Raw genomic sequence first — 23041 nt, forward strand, 5'->3', positions numbered from 1 at the left:
AGCTAGTTTACAGAGAGACATGACCTTTCTAGCTGGTTTACAGATAGATATGCCAATTCTAGCTGGTGTTACGAATCCCTTTTGGCCCGACAGTCTAGGGGGGATGGTAATGAGACCCGTAACAGAACTCATGCAAATTATTATTGTGACAAAGTAAAAGTGTGAACGAAATAACCACGACAACAGAAATCTACCGTCAAACTCCAGGTTTATTTATAAACACACGGTAATGGGGGGAGCAGGAAAAGGGGCTGAGCTGGACCCAAGGAAAGAAACAATAAGTATTCAAAAACACCCCTAAGCTAGACTAGCCTACTTTAACAACAGCTAACTAACTAACCAAAAATACAGTGGGTGGTCCGCCCAGTTCTAACTAGTGTATTTAACAAAGTTCACCTACGGGTAGTGTATGCCCATGGGCGACTTGTCTTGGTTTCCCCTTTTCCCACCAGCAACAAACAAACACCATAACCAAAAACAATACTCACAGGTGATGACAAAGTGCTATGGAGGTGCTTTAAACAAAAGAGAGGTTAAGACACAAAGCGAGAGTGAAACACAGAGACCTACAGACATGGCATTTACAGAGAGATTGAGCTAGAGATTGAGCTAGAAATTGCTACAGAGCAAACAAATGATGGGGTTTTTAAACCATGGGGAAGGAACTGTGATAGGGTAGGAAATAGGAGGAGGTGTGTCTTCTGATTGATGATTGATTGTTGACTGATTGGGGAGTGATGGTTTTCACCTGTGAGGGGAGAAGGAGAGAAAAGAAACACACACAGGATACACACACACTCACAGGATAACTGTATCCGTAACACTGGTCTACAGTGAGATATTACCTTTCTAGCTGGTCTACAGTGAGATATTACCTTTCTAGCTGGTATACAGTGAGATATTACCTTTCTAGCTGGTCTACAGTGAGATATTACCTTTCTAGCTGGTATACAGTGAGATATTACCTTTCTAGCTGGTCTACAGTGAGATATTACCTTTCTAGCTGGTCTACAGTGAGATATTACCTTTCTAGCTGGTCTACAGTGAGATATGACCTTTCTAGCTGGTCTACAGTGAGATATGACCTTTCTGGCTGGTCTACAGATAGATATGACCTTTATAGCTGGTCTACAGATAGAATGACCTTTCTAGCTGGTCTACAGATAGATATGACCTTTATAGCTGGTCTACAGATAGATATGACCTTCCTAGCTGGTCTACGGATAGATATGACCTTTCTAGCTGGTCTACAGATAGATATGACCTTCCCAGCTTGTTTACAGATAGATATGACCATTCTAGCTGGTCTACAGGGCTGGAGAGAGAATGGTTTTGGATAGAAGCCAGATGATTGGTTGTTCCAAAGCTTTGAACATGACTTAATGAATAACATGGACTGTTATGTCACCGTCCTTTCTGTATACACAGAGCTAAAATGACTTTTCCATAACTATCAGCACATTCCGTGATAAAAGCACCAAATTTGGCAGAGAGGTAGATTAACGTACTGACAAGTTTTAAATATCGGTCCATCACAGTTCTGGCCCCTGGGGGGACGTATCACCCGTCTGATAAAGTAAAGGTTGAATAATATAATTAAATACATAAACACATGAAGGAAAGAGCAGCTTGGCTGATGCAGAAGTTATCAACACACAACTGACAGGAACAACTTCAGGGTCAAGTCATTGTTTCCAGTATGACTCCTGAGTCGATTTAAGCTTCCAGTATGACTCCTGGGTCGATTTAAGCTTCCAGTATGACTCCCTGGTCAAGTCATTGCTTCCAGTATGACTCCTGCATCAAGTTAAAGCTTCCAGTATGACTCCTGGGTCGATTTAAGCTTCCAGTATGACTCCCTGGTCAAGTCATTGCTTCCAGTATGACTCCTGAGTCAAGTTAAGCTTCCAGTATGACTCCCTGGTCTAGTCATTGCTTCCAGTATGACTCATGGGTCGATTTAAGCTTCCAGTATGACTCCTGGGTCGATTTAAGCTTCCAGTATGACTCCCTGGTCAAGTCATTGCTTCCAGTATGACTCCTGCATCAAGTTAAAGCTTCCAGTAATAGTCACAGTGGTAATTCATGCTAATATTTTATTTTCCTGTATTGAATTGAGGGGATGTGTCAATTTCTCTGTTTCACTTCCAACTGTCTCTTTTTCTTTTCATCTCTCTCCTTCTATCTCCCCTCGCCAATGTACATTTAGACATTTCGACCCATCTGAACCACACATCAATTACACGTTTGAGCCAGGTAATGTTGTACTGTTGTTGTCCCCACAGGGAACCTGTGTCGCTGTACTGGTTACAGACCAATTCTGGATGGGTACAAGACATTCACCAAAGTAAGACCACACAACAACACCCTGAGTGTCATGCAGCCTCCTGAGGTTGATTAAGGATCATCGCCTTCCTCCTCCTGCTTTCACTTCCATAATTTATTCTCCAATCTGTGTGTGTGTGTGTTTGTGGTGGCAAAGGGATGGAAAACGGCTGCTGCATGACCAACAGAGTAGAGACCAAAGGGTACACTGACGAGAGTGTCAACGTAAGTATTCTCATTCAACAGACAGTCTGCAGAGCCATGGTTGACTGGGAACATTTCTGGCAGAAAATGGTGAGATATTACCATTCTAGCTGGTCTATAGAGCTGGTTTACAGAGAGATGTGATCTTTCTAGCTGGTTTACAGAGATATGACCTTTCTAGCTGGTTTACAGAGAGATGTGACCTTTCTAGCTTGTCTACAGAGCTGGTTTAAAGAGAGATGTGACCTTTCTAGCTGGTTTTACAGAGATATGACCTTTCTAGCTGGTTTACAGAGATATGACCTCTCTAGCTGGTCTATAGATATATGAACATTCTAGCTGGTCTACAGATAGATATGACCTTTCTAGCGGGTCTACAGATAGATATGACCTTTCTAGCTGGTCTATAGAGAGATATGACCTTTCTAGCTGGTCTACAGATAGATATGACCTTTCTAGCTGGTCTACAGATAGATATGACCTTTCTAGCTGGTCTACAGAGATATGACCTTCCCAGCTTGTTTACAGAGAGATATATTACCCATCTAGCTGGTCTGCAGGGCTGGAGAGAGAATGGTTTTGGATAGAAGCCAGATGATTGGTTGTTCCAAAGTTTTGAACATGACTTAATGAATAACATGGACTGTTATGTCACCGTCCTTTCTGTATACACAGAGCTAAAACGACTTTTACATAACTATCAGCACATTCCGTGATAAAAGCACCAAATTTGGCAGAGAGGTAGATTAACGTACTGACAAGTTTTAAATATCGGTCCATCACAGTTCTGGCCCCTGGGGGGACGTATCACCCGTCTGATAAAGTAAAGGTTGAATAATATAATTAAATACATAAACACATGAAGGAAAGAGCAGCTTGGCTGATGCAGGAGTTATCAACACACAACTGACAGGAACAACTCCAGGGTCAAGTCATTGTTTCCAGTACGACTCCTGAGTCATGTTAAGCTTCCAGTATGACTCCTGAGTCAAGTTAAGCTTCCAGTATGACTCCTGGGTCGAGTCATTGCTTCCAGTATGACTCCTGGGTTGATTTAAGCTTCCAGTATGACTCCCTGGTCTAGTCATTGCTTCCAGTATGACTCCTGGGTCGATTTAAGCTTCCAGTATGACTCCCTGGTCTAGTCATTGCTCCCAGTATGACTCCTGCATCAAGTTAAAGCTTCCAGTAATAGTCACAATGGTAATTCATGCTAATATTTCATTTTCCTGTATTGAATTGAGGGGATGTGTATATTTCTCTGTTTCACTTCCAACTGTCTCTCTTTCTTTTCATCTCTCTCCTTCTATCTCCCCTCACCAATGTACATTTTGAAATTTAGACCGATTTGAACCACACATCAATGACAGGTTTGAGCCAGGTAATGTTGTACTGTTGTTGTCCCCACAGGGAACCTGTGTCGCTTTACTGGTTACAGACCAATTCTAGAGGGGTACAAGACGTTCACCAAAGTGTGTGTGTGTGTGAGTGTGTGTGTGTGTGTGTGTGTGTGTGTGTGTGTGTGTGTGTTTGTGGTGGCAAAGGGAAGATAACGGCTGCTGCATGACCAACAGAGTAGAGACCAAAGGGTACACTGAAGAGAGTTTCAACGTAAGTATTCTCATTCAATAGACAGTGTGCAGAACCATGGTTGACTGGTAACATTTCTGGCACAAATCATATGTACAATTGTACAGATACACGATAAATAGCATATTGTCTGGCTGCATCACCACTTGTTAAAGCTATCGCTTGTGTCTTCCTCCGCAGGCGGCTCCTCTCCCTGTTCGGGCGGCTCCTCCCCCTGTTCGGGCGGCTCATCTCCCTGTTCGGGCGGCTCTTCCCCCTGTTCGGGCGGCTCATCTCCCTGTTCGGGCGGCTCCTCTCCCTGTTCGGGCGGCTCCTCTCCCTGTTCGGGCGGCTCCTCTCCCTGTTCGGGCGGCTCATCTCCCTGTTCGGACGGCTCCTCTCCCTGTTCGGGCGGCTCCTCTCCCTGTTCGGGCGGCTCCTCTCCCTGTTCGGGCGGCTCATCTCCCTGTTCGGGCGGCTCATCTCCCTGTTCGGGCGGCTCCTCTCCCTGTTCGGGCAGCTCATCTCCCTGTTCGGGCGGCTCCTCTCCCTGTTCGGGCGGCTCCTCTCCCTGTTCGGGCGGCTCCTCTCCCTGTTCGGGCGGCTCCTCCCCCTGTTCAGGCGGCTCCTCTCCCTGTTCGGGCGGCTCATCTCCCTGTTCGGGCGGCTCATCTACCTGTTCGGGCGGCTCATCTCCCTGTTCGGGCGGCTCATCTCCCTGTTCGAGCGGCTCCTCTCCCTGTTCGGGCGGCTCATCTCCCTGTTCGGGCGGCTCATCTCCCTGTTCGGGCGGCACTCGGCGGTCGTCTACTCGCTGCCACCGATTCCTTTTTCTTTCCTGTTCGTTTTGTCTTGATTGTTTTGACCTGTTACGTATTTGTTGTTAATTTTTGGCCTATTAGCTTCCCGCCTGCTTTTGTGCTTATTCTCCCTGTCAGTGGTGAGATTATTGTGTTTATTCTCCCTGTCAGTGGTGAGATTATTGTGTTTATTCTCCCTGTCAGTAGTGGGTTTATTGTGCTTATTCTCCCTGTCAGTGGTGGGATTATTGTGCTTATTCTCCCTGTCAGTGGTGAGATTATTGTGTTTATTCTCCCTGTCAGTGGTGAGATTATTGTGCTTATTCTCCCTGTCAGTGGTGAGATTATTGTGCTTATTCTCCCTGTCAGTGGTGAGATTATTGTGCTTATTCTCCCTGTCAGTGGTGAGATTATTGTGTTTATTCTCCCTGTCAGTGGTGAGATTATTGTGTTTATTCTCCCTGTCAGTGGTGAGATTATTGTGTTTATTCTCCCTGTCAGTGGTGAGATTATTGTGCTTATTCTCCCTGTCAGTGGTGAGATTATTGTGTTTATTCTCCCTGTCAGTGGTGAGATTATTGTGTTTATTCTCCCTGTCAGTGGTGAGATTATTGTGTTTATTCTCCCTGTCAGTGGTGAGATTATTGTGTTTATTCTCCCTGTCAGTGGTGAGATTATTGTGCTTATTCTCCCTGTCAGTGGTGAGATTATTGTGTTTACGTTTTTACTGTCTGTTATTTTCCCTAGTTTTCGGGACATACCTGTTTATTGGTATTTTTGCCTGTTTGTTGGCTAGACCCAATTTAATAAACGTATGGAAGCATTGCCCTCTGCGCCTGACTCCACACCCACCACTCCTAGCTATCCGTGACAGCATGGTATTTTATCACATGGCGCTACAAAAGATAGTGCGTAGGCCCCAGTACATCACTGGGGTCAAGCTTCCTGCCATCCAGTACCTCTATACCAGGCGGTGTCAGAGGAAAGACTCCAGCTATAGACTGTTCTCTTTGCTGCTGCACGGCAAGCAGTACCGATGCACCAAGTCTGGAACCAACAGGACCCTGAACAGCTTCTACCTCCAAGATTTCTAAATAGTTAACCAATAGTTAACAGCACATTCAGAAAGTATACAATCCCCTTCACTTCTTCCACATTTTGTTATGTTACAGCCTTATTCTTGTAACGTGTGCGCTGGGAGTCAGGACGCAAGTTCAGTGAGTGAATAATTTAATAAACGAACGAAACATAATTCAAAACAATAAACATGAACAGCACACAGACATGAAACAGAAACAATAACACCTGGGGAAGGAACCAAAGGGAGAGACATATATAGGGCAGGTAATCAAGGAGGTGATGGAGTCCAGGTGAATGTCAATAAGCGCTGGTGCGCGTAATGATGGTGACAGGTGTGTGTAATAGTCAGCGGTTTGGTGACCTAGAGGTCAGAGAGGGACAATTCTAAAATGGATTAAATAGTTTTTTCCCGCCTCATCAATCTACACACAATACCCCATAATAATGACAAAACAAAAACAAGTTTTAAGAAATTTGTGCAAATTTATTACAAATAAAAAACTGAAATATCACTTTTGGTCATGATTACAGCCTCCAGTCTTCTTGAGCATGGGGAGTTTCTCCCATTTTTCTCTGCAGGTCCTCTCAAGCTCTGTCAAACTTGATTGGGAGTGTCGCTTCACAGCTATTTTCAGGTCTCTCCAGAGATGTTCGATCAGGTTCAAATAACGGGCTCTGGCTGTCTGCTTAGGGTCCTTGTCCTGCTGGAAGGTGAACCTTCGCCCCAGTCTGAGGTCCTGAGAGCAGGTTTTCATCAAGGATCCCTCTCTACTTTGATCCATTCATCTTTCGCTCGATCCTGACTAGTCGTCCAGTACCTTCCGCTGAAAAACATCCCCACAGCATGATGCTGCCACCTCCATTCTTCACCGTAGGGATGTAAGAATGATGAAGGCCACTGTGTTCTTGGGGACCTTCAATGCTACAGAAATGTTTTGGTACCCTTCCCCAGATCTGTGCCTCGATACAATCCTGTCTCGGAGCTCTACGGACAATTCCTTCGACCTCTTGGCTTGGTTTTTACTCTGACATGCACTGTCAACTGTGGGACCTTATATAGACAGGTGTGTCCAATCAATTGAATTTACCACAGGCGGACTCCAATCAAGTTGTAGAAACATCTCAAGGATAATCAATAGAAACAGCATGCACCCGAGCTCAATTTAAAGTCTCATAGCAAAGGGTCTGAATATTTATCTAAATAAGGTATTTCAGTTGTTATTTTTGCCAAATGTTCAAAAAACCTGTTTTTACCCTTTTTTTCATTGTGGGGAAATGATGCGGAAAACAGTAAGCGGGTCTGAATACTTTCTGAATGCGCTGAATCCGCTGTAGCTACCTGGATACTCTGCATTGACACTTTCTGAATGCGCTGAATCCGCTGTAGCTACCTGGACACTCTGCATTGACACTTTCTGAATGCGCTGAATCCGCTGTAGCTACCTGGACACTCTGCATTGACACTTTCTGAATGCGCTGAATCCGCTGTAGCTACCTGGACACTCTGCATTGACACTTTCTGAATGCGCTGAATCCGCTGTTGCTACCTGGACACTCTGCATTGACACTTTCTGAATGCGCTGAATCCGCTGTAGCTACCTGGACACTGCATTGACACTTTCTGAATGCGCTTAATGCTCTGTAGCTGGACACTCTGCATTGACACTCTCTGAATGCGCTGAATCCGCTGTAGCTACCTGGACACTGTGCATTGACACGATTTGCACGAACGTTTTTTGATTCATCACACACCCTGCTGCTACTGTCTATTATCTATCCTGTTGCCTAGTCACCTTACCCCCTACCTAAATGTAGATATACCTCAAACCCCTGCACATGGACTCGGTACTTGTACCAAGTTATCTTTACTCATTGTGTTTTTATTATCTTGCTGATATTTTTCTATCTGCTTTTTATTTATTTATTTGACCTTTATTTAACCAGGCAGGTCAGTTAAGAACAAATGCTTATTTCGGGTTACCAGTCCAACGCTCTAACCACTAGGCTACGCTGCCGCTTTGTTGGTAAGTCTCTGTCAGTAAGCATTTCATAGTTAGTCTACACCTGATGTTATTGAAGCATATGAGAAATCCAATTTGATGTGATACAGGAGGACTTTGGACAACAGCGTAGAGCTGACGACTCTACAGTACACCAAACCCAATTCATTTCATTATGTACTGCTGTTTGCAACCAACAGCAATACAGTTGAAATGAAACTGGACTTAATTGACCTCCAACAGTCATAACCTCTGACATTTACTGTATGCACTTTAATACCTTGGGAGGCTGTCGGGACGTATCTATCCAGATTCTAACGATCTTTTGCTTTCGGTTTGTTGCTTTAGATTGTTGCTCTATCTCCTCTAGAGGTCAGAGGTTATGACTGTTGAGGTCATAACAGTCAGAGCTATACTCTATGTGGCTACTTAAGGCTTTGAGGAATGTAACATGAGCCTATGAGTGCTGATCTGGGATCTGTCTATATAGTCTCATTCGTTAAGATTTAAAAAATGTCAAACCTGATCCTAGATCCGCACTCCTACTCTGAGATGCTTTGTGGATATGGGCCCTGATCCTAGATCTGTGTCTTGGAATAAATTAGGATTTGTGGAAGTTAAAGCTGATCCTAGAGCTCTGTCTATGAGTAACATGTGACATTTGCATTGCGTGAGAAGGAACTCAAGTAAATTAAATCTTATTTGGATAATTTCCTGTTGTAGCAGGAAATGAAAACTTGCAGTTTATTCAAGGTTTAAAAAGATTCTTAAATTGGTAATTTATGTTTTAACATTTCTGATTTGATTTCCCCGAAATAAAAATATACCTACCCTTACCAAAATATCTATGAATTATAAGCCGCACAATAAATCAGATTTCCTGTTGCTGCGGGATTATTTTCCTGCTATGAGAAACTGATCAAATTATTATCTGGAGACTTATTTAAATACAAATGCTTTGTATTCAAGAAACGTAACTCTTGATACAAACTACAAATCTATTCAATAAAATTAAAAAACAATCACATTGTCTGTTCTGACAAATGTATTTGTTATCTCTGACTCTCACTCTCTTTTGGCATATGACTCATTCATTCACTCATTCATTCATTCATTCACTCATTCATTCATTCATTCATTCATTCATTCATTCATTCACTCATTCATTCATTCATTCGTTCACTCATTCATTCATTCATTCATTCATTCATTCATTCATTCACTCATTCATTCATTCATTCATTCATTCATTCATCTATTTTAAAGAATACATCATGTCTTAATCTTAGCATTGGCATCTCTCTCCCCTGTGTTTTCCATACTTCTAGCTGTCTCACACGCCTCATGCCAAGCCTAGCTCTTTTTTAGTGTCAGTGAATGTTTATTAAGAAGGTGTCTGGTCTGAAACACCAAAAGAAAAACAGGACGGGAGGTCAGTGACAGACAGCCACCTCATGAGTACACTACTCACCATGCGTGACCACAAGGCTGATCGATAATCAATAACATGCTATCATGTGTGGATCTTATGTCATCTCCCGCCTCACATCCCGCCGTGACACATGATTTTACTGTGTGTCATCCTCATATTCAGTCCAAAGTTGGAGACTTTATCCTTTTATGACGCTTATATCTTCTTGTCTAGTCACATAACGACAGAGATATAGAGGGAAAAGGGACAGACGGACGTAGGGAGTTAAACTTTAAAAGGTCGAGAGAGAGAGAGAGAGAGAGAGAGAGAGAGAGAGAGAGACAGAGAGAGAGAGTGAGAGAGAGAGAGAGAGAGAGAGACAGAGAGCGAGAGAGAGAGAGAGAGAGACAGGGAGAGAGAGAGAGCGAGAGAGAGAGAGAGATACAGGGTGACTGAATGAACATATTCATTGTCACAAGGTAACGTATCAGTCTTCACTGACAACAGTAGAGTGCGCAAACCACTAGCCTAAACATGTCGGACCTGACCTTCGGAGAGCAGACTAACAGGAATAATCTGACGGATCACCACATGAGTGGAGATGAACTTGTTTTCTTTGTAAATGGAAAAAAGGTAAGATTCACAACTATTCTTTCCAAGTCAACTTGATCAATAGTTGTTCAGTAATGATAGGTGGGCTGGTAGGCTAACACGTTATTGAGACAATGCTTAAAGATCTATACATTTGATAATTGTGCATTTGAAATATAATGGCAAAAGATGTTTCACACTACGGGAAACGTTTATTATCTTACTACTTCATTCTCATTAACTTTACTCTAATTTATCGCCATAAGAACAAATTAACTGATCATAGTATGTATATGATTATGTGGAGAAATACAGTACCTGACAAAGGTTTGGACACACTGACTCATTCAAGGGTTTTTCTTTATTTTTACTATTTTCTACATTGTAGAATAATAGTGAATATATCAAAACTATGAAATAACACACATGGAATCATGTAATAACCCCAAAAAGTATTTTAACAAATCAAAAATATATTTTACATTTTAGATTCTTCAAAATAGCCACCATTTGCCTTGATGACAGCTTTGCACACTCTTGGCATTCTCCCAACCTGCTTCACCTGGAATGCTTTTCCAACAGTCTTGAAGGAGTTCCCACATGTGCTGAGCACTTGTTGGCTGCTTTTCTTTCACTCTGCGGTCCAACGCATCCCAAACCATCTCAATTAGGTTGAGGCCAGGTCATCTGATGCAGCACCATCACTCTCCTTCTTGGTCAAATAGCCCTTACACAGCCAGTGTAAGCACAAACCAGATGGGATGGCATATAGCTGCAGAATGCTGTGGTAGTCATGCTGGTTAAGTGTGCCTTGAATTATAAATATATCACAGACAGTGTCACCATCAAAACCCCCACACACCTCCTCCTCCATGCTTCATGGTGCGAATCACATTTGCGAAGATCATCCGTTCATCTACACTGTGTCTCACAAAGAACCGTCGGTTGGAACCAAAAATCACAAAAATGGACTCATCAGACCAAGGGACAGATTTCCACTGTTCTAATGTCCATTGCTTGTGTTTCTTGGCCCAAGTGAGTCTCTTCTTATTGGTGTCCTTTACTAGTGGTTTCTTTGCAGAAATTTGACCATGAAGGCCTGATTCACGCAATCTCCTCTGAACAGTTGATATTGACGTGTCTGTTACTTGAACTCTGAACAGCATTTATTTGGGCTGCTATCTGACGCTGGTAACTCTAATGATCTTATCCACTGCAGTAGAGGTAACTCTTGTGTCTTCCAATCCTGTGGTGGTCCACATGGGAGCCAGTTTCATCACAGCGCTTGATGGTTTTTGCAACTGCACTTGAAGACATTTTCTTGAAATTTCCCATAATGACTGATCTTCATGTCTTAAAGTAATGATGGACTGTCATTTCTCTTTGCTTATTTGAGCTGTTCTTGCCATAATATGGACTTGGTCTTTTACCAAATAGGGCTGTCTTCTGTATACCACCTTACCTTGTCAAAACTGCATGAAGAAATTTCACAAATTAACTTTTAACAAGGTAAACCAGTTAATTGAAATGCATTCCAGGTAACTACCTCATGAAGCTGGTTGGGAGAATGCCAAGAGTGTGCAAAGCTGTCATCAAGGCAAAGGGTGGCTACTTCAAAGAATGTAAAATTGAAGATATATTTTGATTTGTTTAACACTTTTTTGGTTACTACATGATTCCATATGTGTTATTTCATAGTTTTGATGTCTTCACTATTATTCTACAATGTAGAAAATGAGAAACAATAAAGACAAATCATTGCATGAGTCGGTGTGTCCAAACTGTTGACTGCTACTGCATATATTTCATGCATAACGCTATTGAATATTTGTATTACGTTGGTTCTTCGATCTCAGTAGCTTTATCCGTAATTAATCGCCATGAGAACATTTTGCCTGTTCAGAGTATGTATTTGGAAATATATATCTCATATATGTGTACACGTATAACATGATATACAATATATATGTTATCTCTCCAGATAACAGAGAAACATGCTGATCCAGAGATGACACTGCTGACATACCTCAGGAGAAAGTGTATCCTGAAACACCTCTCACACACAGCCTCGGGAGGAAGGGTGTTGAGGGTGCTGATTTAATACCTTAGCCACAGGAAGTAGGGGTGTTGAGGGTGCTGTTTTAATACCATAGCCACAGGAAGTAGGGGTTTTGAGGGTGCTGATTTAATACCATAGCCACAGGAAGTAGGGGTGTTGAGGGTGCTAACTTAATACCATAGCCACAGGAAGTAGGGTTTTGAGGGTGCTGATTTAATACCATAGCCACAGGAAGTAGGGGTGTTGAGGGTGCTAACTTAATACCATAGCCACAGGAAGTAGGGTGTTGAGGGTGCTGATTTAATACCATAGCCACAGGAAGTAGGGGTTTTGAGGGTGCTGATTTAATACCATAGCCCTGGGAAGTAGGGTGTTGAGAGTGCTGATTTAATACCATAGCTACAGGAAGTAGGGTGTTGAGGGTGCTGATTTAATACCATAGCCACAGGAAGTAGGGTGTTGAGGGTGCTGATTTAATACCATAGCCACAGGAAGTAGGGGTGTTGAGGGTGCTGATTTAATACCATAGCCACGGGAAGTAGGGTGTTGAGGGTGCTGATTTAATACCATAGCCACAGGAAGTAGGGGTGTTGAGGGTGCTGTTTTAATACCATAGCCACAGGAAGTAGGGGTTTTGAGGGTGCTGATTTAATACCATAGCCACAGGAAGTAGGGGTGTTGAGGGTGCTGATTTAATACCATAGCCACAGGAAGTAGGGGTGTTGAGGGTGCTGATTTAATACCATAGCCACAGGAAGTAGGGGTTTTGAGGGTGCTGATTTAATACCATAGCCACAGGAAGTAGGGGTGTTGAGGGTGCTGATTTAATACCATAGCCACAGGAAGTAGGGGTGTTGAGGGTGCTGATTTAATACCATAGCCACAGGAAGTAGGGGTGTTGAGGGTGCTGATTTAATACCATAGCCACAGGAAGTAGGGGTGTTGAGGGTGCTGCAACACCCCTTGAAAAATTGAAATACAAAAAAGCATATCATTTAATTTTTCCTTCACTAAAGTAGTGCACCAGGCCTTTACTAGTCATGTATTAACATATAGTCTGTTGTGCGGGTAAAAAAAAAAAAACATATATATATATATATATATAAATCTTAACTCTGCACACCTGATATATATATACTGTATATAAATCTTCTGATAAAATTACAGGTATTTCATTTATTCACTGAAAATATTGAGGGGGAAAATTCCCCATTGTGCCATTTCTGCTCTGAATGTTCTGTGCTTTCAGTTGTTTGTCTTGTAGGACCTTTCACTCTCTCGGGGGTTTTATGGAGGCAGAACTTTGGACAGTTGGCTATTTGCTCTGAATAGACAGTAGACAGTAGACACAATATTTCACAACATTCAAGGAAGCATGACGAAAATAGTGAGGTATGACCTTTTTAGCTGGTCTGCAGGGCTGGTTACAGGGCTGGAGAGAGAATGGTTTTGGATAGAAGCCAGAGGATTGGTTGTTCCAAAGTTTTGAACATTACTTAATGAATAACATGGACTGTTATGTCACCGTCCTTTCTGTATACACAGAGCTAAAATGACTTTTCCATAACTATCAGCACATTCCCTCCCTCCCTCCCTCCCTCCCTCCCTCCTCCCTCCCTCCCTCCCTCCCTCCCTCCCTCTCTCTCACCCTCCCTCCCTCCCTCCCTCCCTCCCTCCCTCCCTCCCTCCCTCCCTCTCTCACCCTCCCTCCCTCCCTCCCTCCCCCTCCTCCCTCCCTCCCTCCCTCCCTCCCTCTCACCTATCCCCCTCCATCCAGTTGATCCTTGACTGTGTGTACCAGTGGGTTTGACAGGTACTAAGCTGGGCTGTGCAGAGGGAGGATGTGGAGCCTGTACTGTGATGCTCTCCAAATATCAGCCCCACCTCAGCAAAGTGCTGTATCTTTAACTCAAATAGCAATCTGCGTGTGGTGTGTGTTTGCATGTTTGTGTGAGAGCGAGAGTGTGTGCGTGTGTGTGTATGTGTGTGTGTGTATGTGTTTGTACTTGAGTGTCATGTGTGTGTGTGTGTGTTTAACTTAACCCTCCAGTCACCACTCGGTGAATGGGTGTCTGGCCCCTCTGTGTTCTCTCCATCACTGTGCTGTCACCACAGTGGAAGGCATCGGCAGCGTGGCAGGGAAACTCCACCCCGTACAGGTAAGAACAGTGTCTTAGACCTCATGGAGGTACGCTCGCATATACTGCAGCCAACATTCTGTCCTCCCTCTGTCTCTCCCCCCTTCCACCATCCTTCTCTTCCTCTCTCTCCTCCTCTCTCTCTCTCTCCTTCCCTCTTTCTCTCTCTCTCTCTCTCTCTCTCTCTCTCTCTCTCTCTCTCTCTCTGTGTAGGAGCGTATCGCTAAGTCTCATGGTTCTCAGTGTGGGTTCTGTACCCCAGGTATCGTCATGTCTATGTATGCTCTGCTCAGGAACAACCCTACACCCCGCATGGCTGACATAGAGGAGGCCTTCCAAGGTAAATTGGGTGTCAAACTAATAGGGTTGCAACATTTAAGTTTTCGAAACCCAGGACATTTTGGGAAATCATTTTGCAACCCTACCAACTAGTGTCTTCCTGACAAAAAAAACCCCTCACCAATGTACATTTAGACATTTAGACCCGTTTGAACCACACATCAATGACAGGTTTGAACATGACTTAATGAATAAGATCTTTCTAGCTGGTCTACAGATAGATATGACCTCTCTAGCTGGTCTACAGATAGATTTGACCTCTCTAGCTGGTCTACAGATAGATATGACCTCTCTAGCTGGTCTACAGATAGATTTGACCTCTCTAGCTGCTGTGCAGGACTGGAGAGAGAATGGTGACTTAATGAATAACATGGACTGTTATGTCAATGACAGGTTTAAGCCAGGTAATGTTGTACTGTTGTTGTCCCCATAGGGAATCTGTGTCGCTGTACTGGTTACAGACCAATTCTGGAGGGGTACAAGACGTTCACCAAAGTAAGACCACACAACCACACCCTGAGTGTCATGCAGCATCCTGAGGATGAGTAAGGATCATCGTCTTCCTCTTTCTTCTGCTTTCACTTCCATAATTTTTTCTCCAATCTGTGGTGTGTGTGTGTGTGTGTGTGTGTGTGTGCGTGCGTGCGTGCGTGTTTGTGTGTGTCCGTCTGCGTGCCACAGGAGAGGAGCTGTTGTGGTGGCAAAGGGATGGAAAACGGCTGCTGCATGACCAACAGAGTAGAGACCAAAGGGTACACTGACGAGAGTGTCAACGTAAGTATTCTCATTCAATAGACAGTCTGCAGAGCCATGGTTGATTGGGAACATTTCTGGCACAAATCACCTGTACATATCTCCCCACTGGAGACCTGAAGTCAATCCCTGTATCCACCTTTCCCTACTGATTCATGTGATTTCTATGCTTTCTCAATGAAGTGTCATAATACCCCCCCCAGAAAAAAATATTTAGATTTAAAAACGTAGAGTAACTATCAATACAATAGTCATCAATATAACAGGATATATCAAACAATCTGGCAGTCAACTATTTATTAATATGACCATTGACAATGTCAACTACTGCAGTGTACTCGATTCTTTGATTGAAAGAGAAAGAGAAAGAGAATGAGAGAGAGAGAGAGAAAGAGTGGGGGATAGAGACATTCTAGTTTGTTTTTTACTGTTCTTCAACAACATTGTACAACTGGCAGGCTGAATTGCGAGTATAATTTAAATCGACAAAATATTATTTCAAAACACAGTAAACTAAATATATACAGTAGGTCGAAAGCAATGAATGAAATTGAAGGAAGTAGGTAGTAGCTGTTGGTCTATTGGCTTGACCGGAGCTGTTGGTCTATTGGCTTGACCGGGGGTGTTGGTCTGTTGGCTTGACCGGAGGTGTTGGTCTGTTGGCTTGACCGGAGCTGTTGGTCTATTGACTTGACCGGAGCTGTTGGTCTGTTGACTTGACAGGAGGTGTTGGTCTGTTGGCTTGACCAGAGGTGTTGGTCTGTTGACTTGACCGGAGCTGTTGGTCTGTTGACTTGACCGGAGGTGTTGGTCTGTTGACTTGACCGGAGCTGTTGGTCTGTTGGCTTGACCGGAGGTGTTGGTCTGTTGACTTGACCGGAGGTGTTGGTCTGTTGACTTGACCGGAGGTGTTGGTCTGTTGGCTTGAGTGGAGCTGATAAACAGTCTGACATAGGCCAAGAGCTCTTCACGAGGGCAACTCACCGTCCCTGAAGAAGTTGCTTCTAGGTACATATCTAGTCCTCTATGGCTGAAAGCGTAACACCCACCAGGATGATGCCTGGGTAGCGGCATCGCCTAAAGCACACCACAATTCAGCTGTAGTCTGGAAACGTCTCCAGGCAACTATGAGCCTGAACAGTCATCCCATCTCCGCACACAGTCCTTGTCCTTCCAGGAACCGGCAGGTGAAACAAAAAAGCCAGTTCTTTGTCCAGTTGACATTTGAATAAATAGATTAGCCGGCTGGATAGGAGGAGTTATACCATCACAATCCCTGCATTTAAAACTCAGAGATATAATTTTTATTTTTTTATTTTTTTACATAAAAGCCTTTACAAAACAAGTTTTACTCATAATAGCTGAAGTTATTTGTGGTAAAGTTGAGAAACTCAGATATTTTTTTAAGTGACAAAGAACTGTGTTCTAACACATTAAGAACAGTGTTATGAAAGAACGCAGAAGAAATCGATTATCCGTGCCTGTATCACAAGCGCAATGCATGATGGGTAGACAGTCACATGTGTGACCTGGACCCCGTGAGTCAGTCACACACTTGTTTTACAACCAGAAATGATCTACATGAAAGTTATGATGTCTGTTTGATGATTGGAGGCGTGTTTCACAGTTATCGGCCAATCCCACCCGTGCCGTCACACAGGTGACATGCAGTCACGATTTCAGCGCTATATTATAAATAAAATACTCATTTTAACTTCAAATAAAATGATTGAATTATAAATAAAAGAGCTAAATATTTCAACATAAATTAACCAAAACATTTGAAAAAATACAACTATTAAATGGTTAATAATGTAGATATAACTGGTTAATAATGTAGATATAACTGGTTAATAATGTAGATATAACTAGTTAATAATGTATATATGAATGGTTAATAATGTAGATATAACTAGTTAATAATGTAGATATAACTGGTTAATAATGTAGATATAACTGGTTAATAATGTAGATATAACTAGTTAATAATGTAGATATAACTAGTTAATAATGTAGATATAACTAGTTAATAATGTAGATATAACTGGTTAATAATGTAGATATAACTAGTTAATAATGTATATATGAATGGTTAATAATGTAGATATAACTAGTTAATAATGTAGATATAACTAGTTAATACTTTAGATATCTAGTTAATAATGTAGATATAACTGGTTAATAATGTAGATATAACTGGTTAATAATGTAGATATAACTAGTTAATAATGTAGATATAACTAGTTAATAATGTAGATATAACTGGTTAATAATGTAGATATAACTAGTTGATAATGTAGATATAACTAGTTAATAATGTAGATATAACTAGTTAATAATGTAGATATAACTAGTTAATAATGTAGATATAACTGGTTAATAATGTAGATATAACTAGTTAATAATGTAGTTATAACTAGTTAATAATGTAGATATAACTGGTTAATAATGTAGTTATAACTAGTTAATAATGTAGTTATAACTAGTTAATAATGTATATATAAATGGTTAATAATGTAGATATAACTAGTTAATAATGTAGATATAACTAGTTAATAATGTAGCTATAACTAGTTAATAATGTAGATATATCTAGTTAATAATGTAGCTATAACTGGTTAATAATGTAGATATAACTAGTTAATAATGTAGATATAACTAGTTAATAATGTAGATATATCTGGTGAATAATGTAGATATAACTAGTTAATAATGTAGATATAACTAGTTAATAATGTAGATATATCTGGTGAATAATGTAGATATAACTGGTTAATGATGTACAAATAACTAGTTAATAATATGCATATAACTAGTTAATAATGTTGATATAACTGGTTAATGATGTTTCAATGGCGTGTCTCATTGATCTCAGGGAACCTCAGTGTTGCCTGCTCCTCTCTACAACCCAGCTGACTTCCTCCCCCTGGACCCCACTCAGGAGATCATCTTCCCACCAGAGCTGATGGTAGATACACTAACACATCAACACACACGGGGGCTTAACACAAACACAGACCCTTACCCCTCTCTCTCGGTTTATCTCTTTCACTAGCTCTCTGTTCATCACTCTCTCTTTCTCTCTCCCTCTGTTCATCACTCTCTCTTTCTCTCTCCCTCTGTTCATCTCTCTCTCTCTCTCTCTCTCTCTCTCTCTCTCTTTCTCTCTCTCTCTGTCTCTCTCTCTCTCTCTCTCTCTTTCTCTCTCCCTCTGACTCTCTCTCTCTCTCTGTCTCTCTCTCTCTCTCTGTTCAACACACACACACACTCTCTCTCTCTCTTTCTCTCTCAATTCAATTCAATTCAAGGGCTTTATTGGCATGGGAAACATATGTTTACATTGCCAAAGCAAGTGAAATAAGATAAACAAGGTAAACTTTCAATAATATAGACATTTCAAATGTAATACTACACATAACTGGTTAATATCACACACATATTATTAGTGTTGTAACAATGTGCAAGTAGTTGAAGTATGAATGGGAAAATAAACATATAAATATAGGTTTTATTTCTACAGTGTTTGTGCTCCACTGGTTTCCCTTAATTCATGGCAACGGGCCACACATCTTGCTGCTGTGACGGCACACTACACTATTTCTCATAACAGATATAGTAGTTTATCAATGTTGTTTTTGTGGGTCTGTGTAATCTGAGGGAAATATGTGTATCTAATGTGGTCATACATTTGGCAGGAGGTTAGGAATTGTAGCTCTGTTTCCATCTCATTTTGTGGGCAGTCTCGGCACATAGCTTTTAATCTCTCGAGAGCCAGGTCTGCCTACGGCGGCCTTTCTCAATAGCAAGGCTATGCTCGCTGAGTCTGTACATAGTCAAGGCTTTTCTTAATTTGGGGTCAGTCAAAGTGGTCAGGTATTCTGCCACTGTGTACTCTCTGTTTTAGGGCCAAATAGCATTCTAGTTTGCTCTGTTTTTTTGGCTGATTATTTCCAGTGTGTCAAATAGTTATTTTTGGTTTCTCATAATTTTGTTGAGTCTAAATGTGTTTCTCTCTTGGGGTTCTGTGGGGTCTGTTTGTGTTTGTGAACAGAGCCCCAAAACCAGCTGGCTGCGGGGACATTTCTCTACGTTCATCTCTCTGTAGGGGAGGGCTTTGTGTTGGAATGTGTGGGCATCGCTTCCTTTTAGGTGGATGTAGAATTGAACATCTCTTTTCTTTATGTTGATAACTAATAGTTATAGTCCTAATTCTGCTCTGCCTGCATTGTTTGGTGTTTTGCATTGAAGACAAAGTATATTCTTTGCTGAATTCTGCATGCTGAGTCGGAATTGTTTTTTTCCCCACATTTTGTGAATTTTTGTTTGGTGAGCGGACCACAGACCTCACAACCATAAAGGCCAATGGGTTTGATAATGGATTTAAGTATTTTTAGCCAGATCCTAATTGGGATGTTGAGTTTCATGTTCCTTTTGATGGCATCGAAGGCCCTTCTTGCTTTGTCTCTTAGATTATTCATAGCCTTGAGGAAGTTACCTGTGCTGTTGATATTTAGGTTGAGGTGTAATTATTTTTGGGGCAACAGTGTCTACAGAGAAATTGTAGTCTTGTCTACTTTTTTGGAACACTATTATTTTTGTCTTACTGAGGTTCACAGTCAGGGCCCAGGTCTGACAGAATCTGTCCAGAAGATCTAGGTACTGCCTTAGACCCTTCTGGTTTGGGGACAGAAGCATCAGATCAAGTTCAAACCCCCGAGCTGACAAGGTACAAATCTGTCGCTCTGCTCCTGAACAGGCAGTTAACCCACTGTTCCTAGGCCGTCATTGAAAATAAGAATTTGTTCTTAACTGACTTGCCTAGTTAAATAAAGGTAAAATAAAAACAGTAGGCATTTTATTTCAGAATCCAGCAGGGTGAGGCCGGGTGCTGCAGACTGTTCTAGTGCCCTCGCCAATTCATTGATATATATGTTGAAGAGTGTGGGGCTCAAGCTGCATCCCTGTCTCACCCCAAGGCACCGAGGAAAGAAACCTGTGTGTTTCTTGCCAATTTTAACTGCACACTTGTTTGTGTACATACACTACCGTTCAAAAGTTTGGTCACTTTGTGTCCCTTCCACGGGACGGTTGAGCTAATATAGGCTAACATGATTAGCATGAGGTTGTAAGTGAGAAGAACATTTCCCAGGACATAGACATATCTGACATGGGCAGAAAGCTTAAATTATTGTTAATCTAACTGCATTGTCCAATTTACAGTAGCTATTACAGTGAAATAATGCAATGCTATTGTCTGAGGAGAGTGCACAATTTTGAACATGAAAAGTTATTAATAAACAAATTAGGCACATTTGGGCAGCCTTCCTACAACATTTTGGACAGAAATGCAATGGTTCATTGGATCAGTCTTAAACGTTGCACATACACTGCTGCCATCTAGTGGCCAAAATCTAGATTTCACCAGGGCTGGAATAGTAGACCCTAACTCAAAGTTGGTCCAAAAAAAACTGTTGTTTTTTTCTTTGTAATATCTTTTACCAGATCCATTGTCTTATATTCTCTTACATTCCTTTCACATTTCCACAAACCTCAAATTGTTTCCTTTCAAATGGTACCAAGAATATGCATATCCTTACCTCAGGACCTGAGCTACAGCAAGTTACATTTGGCTTTGTCTTTTTAGGCCAATATTGAAAAAAGGGGAGGAGTTGTTGTTTAAATATTTAAATGACTATGTACATAACGAACATGAGTCGACATGCTGGGCAACGTTCTGTGCCATGGTGCGGGTGATAACTGCGTGTCCAGCAGCGGAGGATGTGTGTGCCCAGGTCAACAGCCGATCTCTCACCCCTGTAGGGACGTAGATGCTCTCTGGAGGTAGTGGGTTCCCTCTCCAGAGCCTTGGGGATGTCCACATCTACGTCACAAAACACGAGGCCAACAATTCAGTAAGACTGATTGATGGGCTGGAGGACACTCACAGGACCCTTCACCAACGTGGAACCACAGGGTGCGGGAACGCAGATCCTCCAACATCCTGGTTCCCAGGTAGTGATTCTCTTCTTTGACCAGGAGATGGTGAGGTTATGGAGTTGGAGCCATGCAAGGCCGAGGATGACTTTGTGTATGGGTGCAGGGATGATGAGGATGGGAAGGCTTTCCTGGTGCTTGGGTCCAACGGTGAGGGTGAGTGGTGCTGTGACGTGCGTAATTGTGCCGGACCCAAATGGTCGTATATCCAGGGCTTGGACTGGAAAAGGAGAGGAGAGTGGGTATGAAGTTAAAGTTCCGTGAGGAAGTGTGGGCCTGGTCAATAAAGTTCCCCCCATGGCACCGGAGTCCACTAGAGCTGTAGGAGAGACAACACTTGAGTGCCAGCCAGTGACATGGGAACCAGAAAGGGTTTTGGCAGAAAACAATGAAAATGGAATACTCACGTGGGAGAGGGAAGATACTTGGCCGCCCCACTGCTCTAGTGGACCCATTGTTCAGACGCACTGGACATCAGGTAAGTTCCCCTCCTGGCTGCAATAGGGACAGAGTGACAGCTATCTCAGATGACGGCGGTCTGCCGCGAAGAGGTGTGTGGCCCCTACCTCCATGGGTTTAGGCTCTGCCTCAGGACAGTGGTGAGGTGGACACCAGCGCTCCCGAAGAAGGTTATCTAAACGGATGGCCATCGAGATGAGAGCGTCTAAGGACATGTTGTCATCCCAACATGCCAACTCCGTCTGGACATCCTCGCGTAGTCCAATGCAGAATAGACCCGTGAGAGCCGGCTCATTCCATCCACTGGAGGCTGCCACAGTCCGAAAGGTGAGGGCGTACTCCTCAGAGGTCTGGGCACTCTTCTGGAGTTGGAATAGTTGCTTGCCTCCCTCTCTGCCCTCTGGAGGATGGTCAACGACCGCCCTGAACAGAGCCATGAACCTCTCAGAGGAACCCAGCTCCTCCTCTCCTATGTCCCAGACGGCCGTAGCCCACTCCAAAGCCCATCCGGTAAACAGGGAAATGACCTTTGCAACGTTGGACCTCTCCGTGGTGCGGGCTCTCGTCTGAGAGGCGAAAGGGAGCCACGGTATTTCAATGGATTTCCGTCTTCCCTGGAAGGGACTGTTGGGATCACTAACCTGGGCGGTTGGCTGGGTAGACCGGGGGACTGGCTCACTGTGACGACCTGTGGTAGGAGGCCCTCCATCAGAGGTATTGAGAACCTCGCTGTTGGTGTCGAGGTCGGTGGAGAATGCTAGGACTTCGTTTCATGGTCGTACCCAGTAGAGCCAGCTAATCGTGGTGTTGATGGAGTAGATCCTCAATCGTCTGGAAGATGGTGTAATCCTCTGCTGCATCCATAATTTCTGAGGCAGTATTATGTAACATATACACAGGGAGTCAGGAAACAGGAGCAGAAAGTGAGTTTAACCTCTCTGGGATATGCTAGCGTGGCCAAAAGCCAGGGAAATGAAGAGTTCAAATAAATTACTATGAAAATCAAACTTTCATTAAATCACACAGGCAAGATAGCAAATTAAAGCTACACTTAGTGTGAATCCAGCCAACATGTCAGATTTCAATAAGGCTTTTCGGCGAAAGCAAACGATGCAATTATCTGAGGATAGCACCTCTGTAAACAAAAGAGAAAGTGTATTTCAACCCTGCAGGCGCGACACAAAACACAGAAATAAAAATATAATTCATGCCTTACCTTTGACGAGCTTCTTTTGTTGGCACTCCAATATGTCCCATAAACATCACAAATGGTCTTTCGATTAATTCTGTTGATCCAGAAAAACACAGATTCCAACTTG

At 42.6% G+C, this 23041-nt stretch overlaps 2 protein-coding genes across 3 annotated transcripts in view; both read left to right on the top strand.

Moving 5' to 3' along the window:
- Positions 1–2533: 2533 nt before the first annotated feature.
- LOC115118698 (BCL-6 corepressor-like protein 1) lies at positions 2534–9005 on the top strand. Its single transcript, XM_065004372.1, has 3 exons — positions 2534–2619; positions 3940–4140; positions 4300–9005. Exons 2-3 carry the CDS (start codon positions 4093–4095, stop codon positions 5692–5694), a joined length of 1443 nt encoding a protein of 480 aa, XP_064860444.1. The 5' UTR covers positions 2534–2619; positions 3940–4092; the 3' UTR covers positions 5695–9005.
- A 219-nt stretch (positions 9006–9224) lies between these two features.
- xdh (xanthine dehydrogenase) overlaps positions 9225–23041 on the top strand; it is an 88078-nt gene continuing 74261 nt past the window's right edge. Inside the window, exons 1-8 of one of the 2 annotated variants that reach the window (XM_065004370.1) lie at positions 9225–10022; positions 11962–12019; positions 13841–13937; positions 14090–14198; positions 14391–14517; positions 14950–15011; positions 15198–15290; positions 18145–18237. In XM_065004370.1, coding sequence (XP_064860442.1) covers positions 9924–10022; positions 11962–12019; positions 13841–13937; positions 14090–14198; positions 14391–14517; positions 14950–15011; positions 15198–15290; positions 18145–18237 — 738 coding nt within the window. In that variant the 5' untranslated portion in view covers positions 9225–9923. The remainder of the gene's footprint in view (positions 10023–11961; positions 12020–13840; positions 13938–14089; positions 14199–14390; positions 14518–14949; positions 15012–15197; positions 15291–18144; positions 18238–23041) is intronic. The other variant, XM_065004371.1, reaches the window with a different exon arrangement.

The sequence above is a fragment of the Oncorhynchus nerka genome, linkage group LG18, assembly GCF_034236695.1.
Source record: "Oncorhynchus nerka isolate Pitt River linkage group LG18, Oner_Uvic_2.0, whole genome shotgun sequence".
In the NCBI taxonomy this organism is placed as follows: Eukaryota; Metazoa; Chordata; class Actinopteri; order Salmoniformes; family Salmonidae; genus Oncorhynchus; species Oncorhynchus nerka.